General features: G+C 35.4%; 1 protein-coding gene across 2 annotated transcripts; it reads right to left on the bottom strand.

The window, feature by feature from the left end:
* Positions 1-3638: 3638 nt before the first annotated feature.
* Positions 3639-10037, bottom strand: LOC105952569 (RING/U-box superfamily protein). Of its 2 annotated transcripts, none has more exons than XM_012976131.2 (6): positions 9549-10037; positions 8281-8450; positions 7676-7734; positions 6583-6608; positions 6110-6500; positions 3639-4431 (listed from the first exon to the last, which is right to left on the bottom strand). In XM_012976131.2, the coding sequence occupies exons 1-6, from the start codon at positions 9712-9714 to the stop codon at positions 3873-3875; spliced, it is 1371 nt and encodes a 456-aa protein (XP_012831585.2). In that variant the 5' UTR covers positions 9715-10037; the 3' UTR covers positions 3639-3872. The 2 variants fall into 2 exon arrangements, with proteins under 2 accessions (XP_012831585.2, XP_012831586.2); XM_012976132.2 differs by having other exon boundaries at positions 3639-4422; positions 9549-10012.
* Between the last annotated feature and the right edge of the window lie 4868 nt (positions 10038-14905).

Genomic DNA, 14905 nt, shown 5'->3' with positions numbered 1-14905 from the left:
ACTTTTGGTGCTACTCCCTTAGTAAGAGGATCCGCAACCATGGAGTTTGTTCCAATGTGCTCTATAGAAATTTGACCACTTTGTACTATTTCTTTCACAACGAGAAATTTTATGTCAATATGCTTTACTTAGAAGAGCTCCTATTGTTATTAGAATATAGAACCGCTGAGTTATTGTCACAATATATCTTTAATGGTCTTTTAATACCATTCACAACACGCAGCCCCGTGACAAAGTTTCGCAGCCATAATCCATGATTTGATGCCTCATGAGACGCTACAAATTCCGCTGCCATAGTGGAGGAAGCCACGAGTGTCTGCTTGGCACTCTTCCAAGATATAGCTCCCCAGCCAATAGGTAAATGTAGCCTGAAGTGGATCGTCTACTATCTTGGCATCCAACAAAGTCAGAATCAGAATACCCAATGATCTCCAACTGATCTGAGCTTTTATATGTGAGCATATAATCCTTAGTTCTCTGTAAGTACCTAAGAACCCTTTTTGTTGCTGTCCAATGATCCATCCCAGGATTACTTAGATATCTTCCTAGCATTCCTACAACGAATGCTATGTCCGGACGTGTGCAAACTTGAGCATACATAAGACTCCCAACAACAGTGGATGCAAGAGAGTGATAGGAATACAATGTTTTTTCATGCTAAGGCTACTGTTCGAAACCGAATAAACAGAGTTAACAAACTTAGAGATGATGCTGGAAATTGAAAACAAACTGATGAGGAAATGGAACATATCATCTCTGAATATTTCAACCGTATTTTCCGATACACAATTTTCAATAAGGCGGAAATGATTGTTATTAGTTTCTGATGCATAATATTCAACAAGTCAGATAATGATATTGGCATCACGTCGATAGTAAAACGAGCAACACTATAACGGATGCTATGCATGTCCCGAATCGATTAAGCTACTACGGCTGTTCTCGTACGTTATATTGATGGACTGCATATACAAAACAAATAAGTAAATCAGCTTTTACGATTGTTTAAATTTTAATTGTAGTTTTATAATGTATTGTTTAAATATGTAAAAAAAATTTAACGTATGTATGGAATGTCTCTTTTGGAAATAATTGGGATTACTCCAGGTGGGAATAACTTCACGATTGTTGTTGCATTTATGTCGCGAAGATGCAGACACCAACGAGTGGACTTTGAATTGTTTGAGAGAATTGTTAGATGGTGTCGAACCTGATGCGATCCTGACAGATCGGGAGTTGGGTCTCTTGAAAGCACTACCAAATGTCTTTCCAGTTTCGTATCATATGTTGTGTATATTCCATATAATTATATAAAGAGGAATGTTGAGGCAAATGCGATGAAATTTATGGGAGGCAACAAAGACCAAGATCTTATATTCCGACGTGGAGTGGGGCTAAGATGGTGAAATCAGAAACTGGACAAGAGTATCAGTACAATTACAATGAAATTGATGGACGGTATGCAGGAAACCCTAAACTGATACAATATTTGAATAATATGTGGTTGATCTACAAGGAGAAGTTTGTCCGAACCTATACCCGCATGTGTATCATTTTGGCAACACGAGCACCAACATGTATTCCATGTTTTAGTTATTTCAATGATAAAATATATTATAATTTGATTGTCGTTGTAATCACACAGGGTGGAGAGTGCGCATTCTTCTGCAAATGGTTGGTTAAATGCTTCGATCAGAGGTGTTGATACCGTGCAAGGTAAACTTCGGGACCAAGTTCATATCCAAATTAGTCAGTTGAAGTGCGATTTTCCATTATCATCCAAGATAATGAAGCATACTGCAGCTTGGACGTGCTTTCATAGTTTGATTTGTTACGTTATGCATCTAGCATTGGAGAAATTGGATCAAGAGATGGAATTTCCGGCGATGCAAGATCCAAGTATTTGCATCTACTATCTTTGGAATAATCATAAGCTCCCTTGCGTGTGCAAAATTGTACAGAATATGCAAGATAATGATATGTTCGTCATTTCAGACCTGCATCTATTCTGGAGTACCATGGCAGTTGAACCTTCGGAGCTACCTGAATATCAAATAAACCGCGAGGCGATTGTGTATAGACAGATTGATTACATGAATTACGATTTGAAGAATATGAATTAAATGAGCAAGATAAATGCCGTAGCCTCATTGCGTGGCATCGTTTATCCGTCTACGACTCATCTGTCCGAGCCATCATTTGTTAAGACCAAAGGACGGCCAAAGAATAACTCGACAAAGAGAGACCCTTCCGGATGGTAGTAACATATTGATTCGGAGACAATTAAGTCGTCTTGTGGTTTTAAGGATCGCCAATCCTCCCCTACAACAAAGATTACTAAAGCAAAGATTGATAGAACCACTGATTGAGCCTAAATCGAAGATGAAAGGTCGTGGTTCTTGTATTTCCATACAAAAACCTGTTGCCCCTCCAATTCCTGCCCATGAAGGAATCGACTTCTATTATTTCGTGCCGAGATTTATGGTACATTGGTACGTCTTATTCAAGATTATGTCAACGTGATGGCGGATGGAAACTATGGGTACCGGTGGGTTGCTCAAGCCGTGTACGGGATCAAGAAAGATGGCCTCAAGTGAGAGCGAAGTTGCTTATTGAGTTATACGAGCATGCTAATGTTTATACGTCGATGTTTGGCGGTACTGAATACGTTGAGGTGATATGCAAGTGCGACTGGCCCTCAGGTCCTTGTCCATAAGCTTATTGGATGGACATGAATGAAATGAGATTGGGCATTGCTACCAAATACAATGCATTGGTGGTACTTTTAACTCAAGTGGGAGTATGACTTACGTTCCTATGTTTGACAGCGGCCACTTATCATGTATGATCGTTGTGGCATTGCAAAACAGTCATTTCATGCTTGTTGATTTGGTCGCGAATAGTCATCTTCCACCTATCCATCCAGCATGGGTACACCATAGAGTTAAAAACCTAACGTACTTACTCAAGATGTTCAAACCTCGCTAGTCGTGTACGAACCATTAAAGTCTGGTAAATAGTTTACAAAATGTTCTTTTATTGTAATTTGTATTTGTATTTGAAGTTATTGTATTTATTTGAATGTTAACAAATAAGTTGGTTAAATAAAAATAAAATAAAAATTAGTGGTTTCGTACATTATTATATGAAACTTGAGCTTCCATTTCGGGTATACGATGACGAAATTTAAGCTAATATTTCATGTTCTTCATCACGAAACTAAAGAAATCATGAAACCCCCAATTTCGTCACACGTGCTCTATACTGATAAACACATATATTTCATGCATTTGTACACGAATGTATGCACTGCATTTTGTAGATTATAACGCGGAATTGCTTGCGATTTGTGATTTTTTTCTTGGGAAAGACACATAGCATCAGAAGACCCACCCGGTGTTTATCACCGGGTGTAGGGTCGAAGGAGCCGTGAAATCATAACCACATTGCATAGTCGACCCAAGTCATTTGTTTCCCTCTCGATTACGAAGCTCATCTCCCATATTCTCGACGATCATCATCTCAAATTCGAGAATCTCATCTCTTGTTCCTATTATCCACAATCAAGGTTTTATCATGAATCCATGTGGATCTATCAGATATAGCAACAAGACACAATCAAAAGGGTTACACTAAAATGAAACTTAAAACCATTTAACTTTAAACATGTGAATTATTCCCCCCTACAAAGGGCACAGAAACAAAAGGAAGCCAAAAGTCCATCACACAAGCCCGTGGCTAATGATAAAAAACGATAAATTCAGTGCCACACAATTACAGACCGTCGCTTAAAACATATTTATATATAGTTTCGGGTTTTCTTCAGTCACAGTTTAGATCACAAAAGGAACAATAAATAACACAAAACCAAACTATGACCGATTTTGAGAAGGGGGAGGCATTCTCTCAGATCCATGCCTATGGCGAAAACTGCTGCTCGATCGGAACCCTCCATTAGTTTCAGATCCTGCAGCCGGTGGGCCCCATATTGAATCCCTATCAAACTGGCTCGACGGAAAAGAAGTCTGCTGGTGGTGCTGTTCCCTTTCTCCCCAACCATGAAAAAAATCACGGTGGGGATTCTCAGAATCTTGGAAAGGTCGAGTGGCGGATGAATTTGACGAGAAGAAGTAAAAACCACTCGAATGATCTGCTGCAGATGGAGGGACGGCAACTTGAGGTAATAAAGCCCTATTATTATTATTATTATTGTTATTATTATTGTTATTATTATTATTATTATTATTGGATCTTCGTCCTGTGGTAATAACATTAACGGGGGTGCGTGCTAATGCTGACGGGGCGCTGCTACTATTTGATTGGTGAAAGTAGGCTTGCAGAGAGGAGCGGTCACGCGGCGGACGAGAAACAGTACCAGGGTACGGTGGAAGCACTGATGACGTCACTGAGCTGGGGCCTCGACTGCCAGAACTGTTTTTAACAACATATGCCAAAAAATTACATGTTAACTCTATAAATCGAAATAATGAAACGTGCATCAACTCTTTTAGTGATATTATATAGCATACGTACTTCAAAATCAGCGTGACTTTTACGTGAAAAAGATTATAAAATACAAAATTGCCGAACCTATTTGTATCTTTTAGGTTCTAAATATATGGGGTTCTTAATTCGTTATTTGATTAGCCAAAATAAAATATTAAATTTTTCTCATAAAATTAAAGGAAAGAATTAATTATAAGATTTTTTTTGGGTTAGTAAAAATAATTATTTATTGAATATTTTGTTTTTAATCACGTTTTTAGTTATATTCTAGTTAAACAATGATAGCTAAAAACTAAAGCCTAACAGAAAAAAGAAAACAATAAAAAACAAAAGGAAATGAAAAATGTAACGACGAAAAGTAGAAGTGGAAAAGGACTTACAAGACATTAGCACCCAGTTAGGTGTTCGACACTAAAATCTGGGTTCAGAATCACATGCCTCGCACATGGCACAAGGGTAATACTAGTTAGAAAAAAAACTGGTCAAAACTAAAGCCCGAGTTGCGAAGGATAAAGCTGGCAACATTGGCCTTCTATTACAATTGTCAGCTTTTTTCTCCGCTATAAAAAAGTCGGAGGAAATATCACTCACCTACAGGGGTGGTGGTATAATTATGTAAAAGAAAAGGGTAGTTTCTGTAAATTGTCTATAGTCGAAGGTCTGTCTAAGTAACTTATCACTTAAATAGATGTCACAAAACAAATGTAAAGGGCTGAAATAAATGACTAAGAAGACTTGATGCATAAATTTAGTTAATTACTATTTTAATTGTGAGAAATTATTTAATTGCTGCTGATTTGTAATATTATGTATAGTATACTTAATCCTAAAAGTTATATTAATCAAGGTAATTAAAATAGGGATTTAAATCGTACAAATCGAAAGATTTTGTGATTTAACACCCTTACAAGTTGTAAAATCGTAGTGAAATCGAATGTTCTTTAAAATCGGTTGAAATCGGGAGTAAAATCGGCAAAATCGCGATTTTTTTTGCGATTTTTACGATTTCAATTTGAGTCAAAATACGGAATGAAATTTCAAGTTTGGGCCTCCGTTTTTGATTTTTAAGCTAAAATTTAAGAAGCCCATAACCCCAATATGCCCTAGAAACTACCTCCTACACTGAGAACATCCAATACCTAGTTCTTTAGTGTTTAATTATGTTTAATTTATGTTAGACTCTATGTTTAATTAATGTTAAAACATGTTTTGTTAATGTTGGGATTTTTTTTTATGTTAGGACGCTATGACTTGTTTTAATTGCGTTAGGAGAAGTTTTCTAAATATTAAAAAATATATATACAATGGTTTGCTATTAATTTTACAAAATATGTAAAACTTACGATTTTACGATCCGATTTTACGTTTCCGATTTTACTACCCCTCTCCAATTCAACTTAAAATCCCGATATTGCCTACCTTGATATTAATAATTATACATCACAACCCTAGTGATATGCAAGAAAAATGTTCTACTATAAAACCCTAAAACAGATGTCGATATGATTTTACTTCAGAAAAATATAAATTTAAGCAATATAAACAAATATATATATATATATATATATATATATATATATATATATATATATATAGTACTAACCTATGACCAAGAATGAAGGGGTGCACTCCACTTCTCTGCATATCGGAGGTGTTTCTGGCTGTTCGTTGAGTGATAGATGGAAGCAAGGGTGGTTCTGAAACACCGATTCGGTTAGATGTAGCGAAAGGAGAAGACGAATGGTCCCAATTATGATAATGTACATCCATTGGTGGGAAAGCGTATGCATTCGGCACGTCGCTCTGAACTGACGGGCCTCCGCCGCCGCTCCAGTGGTTACTAAAACTCGACCCATCTGAAATCGTGCCGCCGTTTGATGTGGATGAAGATGGATGAATTGGACCCAGATAAGCAACGTATGGGCAAGGATGAGCTGTCGATGAAACAGGGGTGTGTTCGGTAAATACGGCGTGGTGTCCAACGAGGTCGTGATCTAACAAACAGATAAAACAATTATGATTATTACAAAAGATTGGTCTTTTTCAAATTTTTAAAAGTAATTGCGAAAATCTTACATCCACTTGATGAAAACTCTCCATCGCTGCAAAAAGAATGAAGACGTTCAGAAAATTGGGAACAAAGAAAGGGAAAGTATTACAATTGGGAAAATTTCAGGTAAAATTAAACCAAGAAAAAGACTGAATATCATGTTAGATATTAATATAATAAACGAAGGATTAAAGAACAGTACACACTTAAGTTACAGAGTATTTATGTTTACCACATCTCCAGCCCACATATTCATACTAAGAAGCCTCTACTATTAAGGCTATAAATGAAACATCACACACGGCAAAAACCAGGTGAAAACAGTCACCATTGCATGCCATAATCATTTTGTTTAGCTCACTTTAATACCGTAAGAAGAAGATAAGGTCTTAACTAAGGACGTCTAGTCCAGCAGGTTGTGATAAAATGAATAAATAAAGAATATAAGAAAATAAATCTGTGATACTTTGAACTTGTCCTTCCTTAATTACCCGAGCTTTCTTCTCCCAAATGTAAAACTAGGACTTGTAAACACCCAGCCAGTTACAAAAAAACTAAATATTCAAATGTAGAAAAAGAAACTCAAGCAACCACCATTTGGACATGAATACTTCGCATATTAAGTATAAGGGTAAATTACGGTCATCCCTGAGGTAAAGTCAAATTACGAAAAACCCCTCTTGTTTGGGTAATTACAACCACCCTTCAACTATGAATCTTCTTACATGTCCACCCTTGTGGTGTCAAATTCATCAAAATCTTCTCGATTCCGTGGAACGTTCTCTAGTTTGTTCTGGTTTTATGCAAAAATGCAGTTTTTGATGCACCACGGATGCACCACAATCTGATATTAACAAGTCAAGAGATACGTCTAATGATCATCTTATTTCAAAATGCGGAGATCGGATGGGTTAAAACGGGTACAAAACTAGAGAACATTCAACATAATCTAGAAGAATCCACTAAATTTGACACCGCAAGGGTCGACATGTAAGAAGATTTATAGTTTAGGGATTATTGTAATAACCCAAACATGAGGGGTTTTTTTCGTACTTACCTTACCTCAGGGGTGGCCGTAAATTACCCTAAGTAAAATAATAAAGATAGGGTGGTGCTTACTCAAAAGATGAATGACCCCTTGTTAATCCACTGAATGGACACCAATGGACTCCAAATGACTGCAAAATCCATTTACGGGAAATTAATTAGTAAAATCCGATAAGTAATAGATTTGCAGCTTATGTATATGTACACTCAGTTAAACGAGATAACATGAACTGGCTAACAGTTTCTACTAGTCATATTTAAATGGAGTTTTTTCAGAATCAATGTATACAAATAGCAAGTTGTGGAATAATCTTACAGGCTGAATAAACTCAAGAAACTTGCAGAAACGGAAGTGAAATTTATTTGACAGGGTACATTGTAATAACCATACAGAGAGATTGAATCCTTAAGATATACATAAGCACCTCCTAATGTGTACAGTACCAAAAACGAGGCAACCATATAACAATAACTGACAAATGTTCTCTCTTTACAGACCAAGTAATTCAGATCGAAGATATCCACAACAAAGAGAATCTATGATCCAAGAATCTACGTATAATTGACCAAAAAGCAATGATTATGAAAACAAAAGTACGTGCAACATTTCATTTCCCGACATCAGAATGCAAATAAAACCATAACAAAATAATAGATTCGATTTAGAGAGCTACTACCATTTCAGAATAACTTAGATCATATAAATCCTCATCGTGGGCCCAATCATCCATGCTAAACTCAGGTAATGGACGACTACCATTAGCATATAGCCATTGCCCTTTCTCAATTTTACGACAGTTGGGACACTGCATTGCCCCCTTAACATTGAATGCTGAACCTATGCAATCTGTATTCATCGTCGCAAGTACATAATAATATGAGAAAAATAAAGGATTTTGTGACATAGCAAATAAAAAAATGAACAAGCAGTAAGAACTTAAAGACCTAGTGCTAGAGAAAGATTTCCAAACAAAGCAGCGAGGAATTTAAGCATAAGTATCTGTATAATTGTGAAAAACTATTCTAAGACAAGAACAGACGAGAGTAATTTGGTTACGTTTAAGCATGTCTTAGAGAAAAATCAACAATGTTTTAGGCTACTGTACTTATTTTCTGAAGTTTATCCATCAAAACAAATGCCTAGCAACTTGGGCAGTTACCCAATTAATCAAAGGTGTCTCAATCAAATACACAAGCCTCGTAAAATCCAGCATAGACTTGTACAGTAGGAACCTCCCTTCTTCCATAATATTAATTAAGAACAACAGAAAACATTTAAGCTCCTAGCTTTTTTTGAAGCATGTTGATGAAATGATATAGATTGATCCCACATATAAAAATACTGCCGTATAGATAGCATTAGCATAACGTACAAATCGCTTATAGGAAATCGATGCAAACCTTATCATTGTAACTAACACGGTTCAAAATCTTAACATTCGACTAAATCACGGCTGTTGTCTGTCTGGTCTTTTGAAACTTATGCAACTATAAGTGTCGAACTCGAATCTTAACATTCGACTAGATCACGGCTGCACATGATTTAATTGTATCCAAATATCCAACATTCGACTAAATCTCCGAAAAGGTATAAAAAGGGTCACTGCATGCATAGAGTATTTCGGCATAAGAATTACCGACCCAGTTCGACAAAATTAAGAAAACTAAAATGTGGGCAGTCCCAAGTCAAAATCCCATTTATATTTTCGACTAATTCGATGATCCCCACCGCACTCGAATCCCAGATCCTGAACCCAGATGGATTGAACTCACTAATTGAGGGCGTAAAAGTCAACCAAACGTACCGATCTGACAAACAAACACAGATGAATACAAGCCCTCCCACACCCCGAGATCAAATTGACGAGTTCCAATAGAATTAGGGCAAATGAAATCAGTTAGATTGCGATATTTTCGTGGCATCAATTTCAAATTAATCACTAACCGAGGTGGAATTGATGGCCGCACTGGAGCTTAGCCCAAGATCTATCGCCGCCGTCAGTCACCGCCTCCAAGCAAATGGAGCACGACACCACCGCCGGCATCGCTTTGAATCCTCCTCCTCCGCCGCCGCCGCCGTCGTCGGGAAGATCCGCATCTCCCAATCCCATAATTAATTTAATACGAGCCACCAATTTTCAAAAAAAAAAATCTAACTTGCCACGATCTAAATCAACAATTGATCGCTCAAATTAAATTACAACGGAATTCATTCATTCAATACTTTTGGACGAATTTTCATTATAGAATCAACGAGTTCAGGTTAGATAGAAGTTGGGGGAAGTACAAAGGGGAGAGAGAGATAGAGAGAGAAGGAAAGTGCCAATCTTTTTTTTCTTTTTTCTTTTTTCTTTTTTCTTTTTTCTTTCTATTTTCCTAACATTTCTCACTCAATTCACCGTTGGAATTGGGATTTTTTTCTTCTCCATTGTGTATTTGTTGTTTTATATTGTTTTCCTATCTTAAAGAATACGATATTTTGGGGGCAAAGTGGTTAACTGCTGTCCGAAGCAAGGGATAAGAATAGATAGAATTCATTTTTTTTTAGACCAATAGTTATAGGACTAAATATTTATTTTAACCACCATTATTAAATTAACTAGTACTATTTTAAAAAAAAAAACTTCAAAAATAAAAAGTTACCATAACTTCGATTTTGAAGAAAACAACATCGTCTTGTTTTTCATTTTATCACCACAAAAGATGTACTACTATATTTCAAGTTATGTGATACATAATGTTTATTAGTATCAAATAATATTTATCAAAGAAGTAAAATTGTAAATCAAATAGGGCGGCTAGCTATTGGGAAGCAAGACAAAAATGTATCCATGACCAACTATAGGACTGGAAATGGGTTGGGTCAGTTAATTATTGTTCAATTATATTCCGACCCGACTAAACAATTTTATTGAGTATTGAAAATTATTACTGTCTCGACCATTATGAGTTGGATAATGTGGCAACCAACTTTGTCAAGTAAACAATCGGTCGGTTAGTTGGTATTATCGATAATCTATTTATTGATTTTTGTTCACAATAATACGATACTCTTAAAAAGCAAATCATAAGATATTCAAAAATTTTGTAAAAATATATATTGAGAAAATCTTAACATTAAATTAGGAGTTTTTTTTTTTTTTTTGTTAACTTCTATAATAAGTAATTATATAATGAAGAATATGAAATAAGAATTATAGAATAGAAATAACAATAGATGTTTACAAATTTGTGTTTTGAGTTTTTGAGTTTTGACTTCTTTTATATATCATTCTAACTTTATCAAAATAAGAATTACACTTAAATATTTATAATAATTTTTTATGATTAAAAAATTCAGTTGGTGATATTATTCAATCAACCGACTTTTGAGTAAACTGAATATCACCTACCGACCCATTGATATATGAATCGGTTAAAATTATCGGCCCAACTATATGGGTTGGTTCATTATCGATTATCAATCAAGAAAAATGGGCCGAAAGTGGGTCGATTGGCCGGTGCCCCATGCCCAGCACTAGTTTCATATACTAGATAGTCCCGGGTAGTATACTTTGGACATTGTAGTCCCCCTTTTAAATTTCGCATACAATTAGCTCCCTAACCCATATGAAATATCTTGAATGTCCCTCACTTTATATTATTGTTACAACTACACTTGTTTTCCACTTAAAAAAGATACTTCTCATAAAGACGTGTTGTGACAGAGCACATGTTTAATAATATTTATTTATTTTTTTCTCTCAAAATGTTTTTCAATATCGTTTATTTCACCAAAGCACTTTTCAAAAAAAAAAAACATTTTCCTACGTTCGTTTTCGGATAACATCAACTTTATATTCGAAATCACTGTAAGTCCCAACGTTCTGCATTCCCGCAAGAGAAATTGACGACGAGAAAAGACCGGAAGATCAAGGAAGAAGAAAGAGGAGAAGGAGGAAAAATTTCGATAAACTCCTGTTGCAGTTCAGAGTCCTTGCATACCATATTTAGACGCTTCGATTTATTGTTCTTACAAATTGGATAGTCGTTGTAAATTAGTTTTACCCTAAATTTAAATCCTAAACATTACACTAAAAATTGTTCTTTTAATGTCGGAGTTGGAAAATAGGGTATTGTGATTCGACAAATATGAACGATTTTGAGGAATTGTAAATTGGAATAATGTGATTCGACGGTTTAGTTTGTTGTTAGAGATATGACTATTCAATATTGAATTTCTAGGGTTTGAGTGTTTGTGTGTTTTGGCGGTCACGAACGCATTTACATAGCATTGTATAGTTTTGTAAGTTGTTTCAATCGCATGATTGTTCTTTAATATATGTAACATGTTTAGAACAAAGACGCATTATATGAACAGAGACATAGTATATGAACAAAGACATATCGTGTTGTATTTAACTCAACGTCGTGTATGAATAAATCAGTAAATTGTGTTTTATTTGTTGCTGCAGGAATGAACCCCGAGAAAGAGAATTCTAAAAAGGATACTAGATGATCCCTTTATTACTTCACAAAAGAAATGAACACTGTTATAAGCAGGAGAAGGGGTCGTCTACGCAATTTAATGTCCTAAAGTCGGAGTTACCATTTAAGAGATATGGGGCTTATGAAAAATAGTAATTTAAATATAATCATCGCGTAGGGTTAGAAGACCTAATATATATAAGACTTCTCGTACACATAAAAGAATACAAGAATTATTTTTCCACAACCAGGAAAAAACGTGTAGCCCCTATCAGATCTCTCAAGCCGCCGCCGTCGACGCCATGCGTCGGCCGGAGCAGAAAAATGGATCCCGTTGCTTCTCTCTTCTTTGTTGCTTCAATTTTATAATCGTTATAGTACGCTCTGTCGTTTCTAGTGCAAAGATATTGGTGGAATTAACTTTACAAGGTGAAACCTGATTTCTAGCGATTGTAGACTGCAGTGGAATTGCATCCGCGAGGAATTCAGTGGGGCCACAGAAAATCATGGTCATAAATAATACGTAAGAGAAGCGATTCTAGTTTCTATATACTTAGATTCATTTTTTCTGCGAGCATGCTAATTGTTTAGATTTAAATTGTCGAACATAGAATACAATTTTGCATGTTCCCTCCTTTATGCTTGATAGATTGACTACAGATGCATGTTAAATTTTTTTTTGAACTTCCGATGCGTAGGTGTGTGCATAAACTCCAACGCTGACAATATTGTCATCATATAGAAGTACCAAGCTCTTCATTATCTGCTCGAGGACGAAACATATTTCTTATATCCAAAGATCGGATAATTAATGAAAGAGATTTATTATATAAAATTATTTTAAATGATGGATAAATATTTCATGAAACTAATGTTTGATCTACATATCAAAATGTTAGAGTAGGTAACTAATGTTCCACCGAGCAGAGGATGAACTGGCAAAGTAGAAGACACAAAATTCGAGTGGTCTATACGAACGACATCAATACAAAGATGGAGTTTTTTGTTTATTGAATAAGTCCAATTACTGTAAACATAAAACTGAGTTAGTGAAATTTCATCTGTGCAAATCCTCGAATGTAGGATACAATTGTATGTGGACGACATTAAATTTGTGCCTCGTTTATTTGTGATGTAAAAATTGTTGCAACACTTAACAAAACAATAATTAAAACTGAAATTGATACAAATTTGAACTAAGTCTGAAAGAATTCAATGTCACTTGATCCGTGTAAATAAATATATAAATATAAATTAGAGATTTACACAAAATAAATAAACTAAAACTTGTGTAAAGAAATGTTATGCAGCGGAAACAAAACAACACAAAGTTTAAATCATTATCCACAAGTATATAACTTGTGGATGTGCATTTACAGGCGGAAATTTTATTAAAACAATATTCAAAGAATACACAAAGAGAAGTCAAGATCTTCTCTTTTATGAAGAAATCACAAGATGATTTCTTCATACAATAATTCCTAGAATCGATAACAATGTTTCTTAACAGAACTCTAAGAGTACATACCAACATTCAATGATGTTGAATCCAAATAGACTCAATTATGTAGTGAGAAAAATAAGGTATTGTTGAAAGTGTTCCAACAACTAAAGCTTTATGCTCTCAATTTTCTTCAGAAATCGGCGAGAAATAACATGAGGACTTCTCCTATTTATAAAAGCAAATATTTCAAAACATATGCGTGAAATAGTACAATTTTAAAAAAAAAAGTTCAAAATTATTTACCATAACTTCGGTTTCAAAGAAAACAACCTCGTTTTATTTTTTATTTTATCACCACAAAATATATACTATATTTCAAAATTATATGATACATAATGTTCATTAATATATCGAATAATATATAACAAATAAGTAAATTTGAAAATCAAATAGATTGCGGCTATCCAAAAACAAGATAAAGCTTGCTAAGCCATTTGGACTCGGGGTACGCAAACATATGTTCTAGTACGGTAGCAACCGCAATGGAGTGGATACATTTTGGGAGATATGTGTTACAGTAGGTGATCGGCAAGCCAACTTGAGGTTGTGGTCTTTCTTGCACTTGTCTGAAACTATTTATTTCGTATTAATGAAACTCACCTATTGGCATTTAATATATGTAGTCCCATAGATATAGTCCCAACGAGCTACTATATTACTTTGAATTGGTCTAGTAGGATTGTGAGAACATTCAATATAAGTGATGTAATTGGTAAACCAGTTCCTTGTCAATGGTGATATGATCCAGTCATGCATCGAAGCTAGTGCCGAGCTAACCGGATTGCAAACTCATGCAAGCCGACGAAGATGGTGTGTTCTGCGAGGTGGTGGAAGAGATGCGTAAGTTTGCTGCCAACGAGAGAGATCGATCATATGATACGATCCTAGCAAGCTCAAAGATGAAGAATAGGAAGAAGCGCAAGCGTAAGAGTTTAAAGAGGCTATTCGAGTTGTCCTTGGAGAAGAAAGACATGAATCGAATATTTGAGATGTCTATGGTTTGGAATTGGAAGAAAAGGAAAAGGAAATTTGTTGACCAAGTCGAATTTCGTGCATCCCAAAAGTCCCGTATGATTCTGGCAGAGTTTATCATTCGGCTTATAACTCTCTCAACTCACGTTCAATTAAAGTGCTTCCAATTGATATGGAAAGCCAACTGGAAGTTCTACAACTTTAATGTTTTGTGTGGATAGAGATTCGAAGTGTAACAATGTCCTAATTGAGCTTGAAGTGCATGCACATGCACAGCCAAATGTCTACGCGAGTTTAGAAGGGTGATCGAGAAGTCGACTTGAAGACCAAGTTATTTAATTAATTTATTCCGTTTTTAT

The sequence above is a fragment of the Erythranthe guttata genome, chromosome 14, assembly GCF_056151865.1.
Source record: "Erythranthe guttata isolate IM_541 chromosome 14, IM_541, whole genome shotgun sequence".
In the NCBI taxonomy this organism is placed as follows: domain Eukaryota; kingdom Viridiplantae; phylum Streptophyta; class Magnoliopsida; order Lamiales; family Phrymaceae; genus Erythranthe; species Erythranthe guttata.
Note: the sequence above shows the minus strand (reverse complement) of the source record. Positions and strands in the feature narration are given on the sequence as shown.

Bases quoted from the DNA above. Each gene is read 5' to 3' on its own strand.
- LOC105952569 (XM_012976131.2), bottom strand. From the start codon at position 9,714: ATGGGATTGGGAGATGCGGATCTTCCCGACGACGGCGGCGGCGGCGGA. The intron at 8,451-9,548 runs GTTAGTGATTAA...CGATGAATACAG, and splicing joins CGGCCATCAATTCCACCTCG to ATTGCATAGGTTCAGCATTC. The intron at 7,735-8,280 runs GTAGTAGCTCTC...TGGATTTTGCAG, and splicing joins ATCTAAGTTATTCTGAAATG to TCATTTGGAGTCCATTGGTG.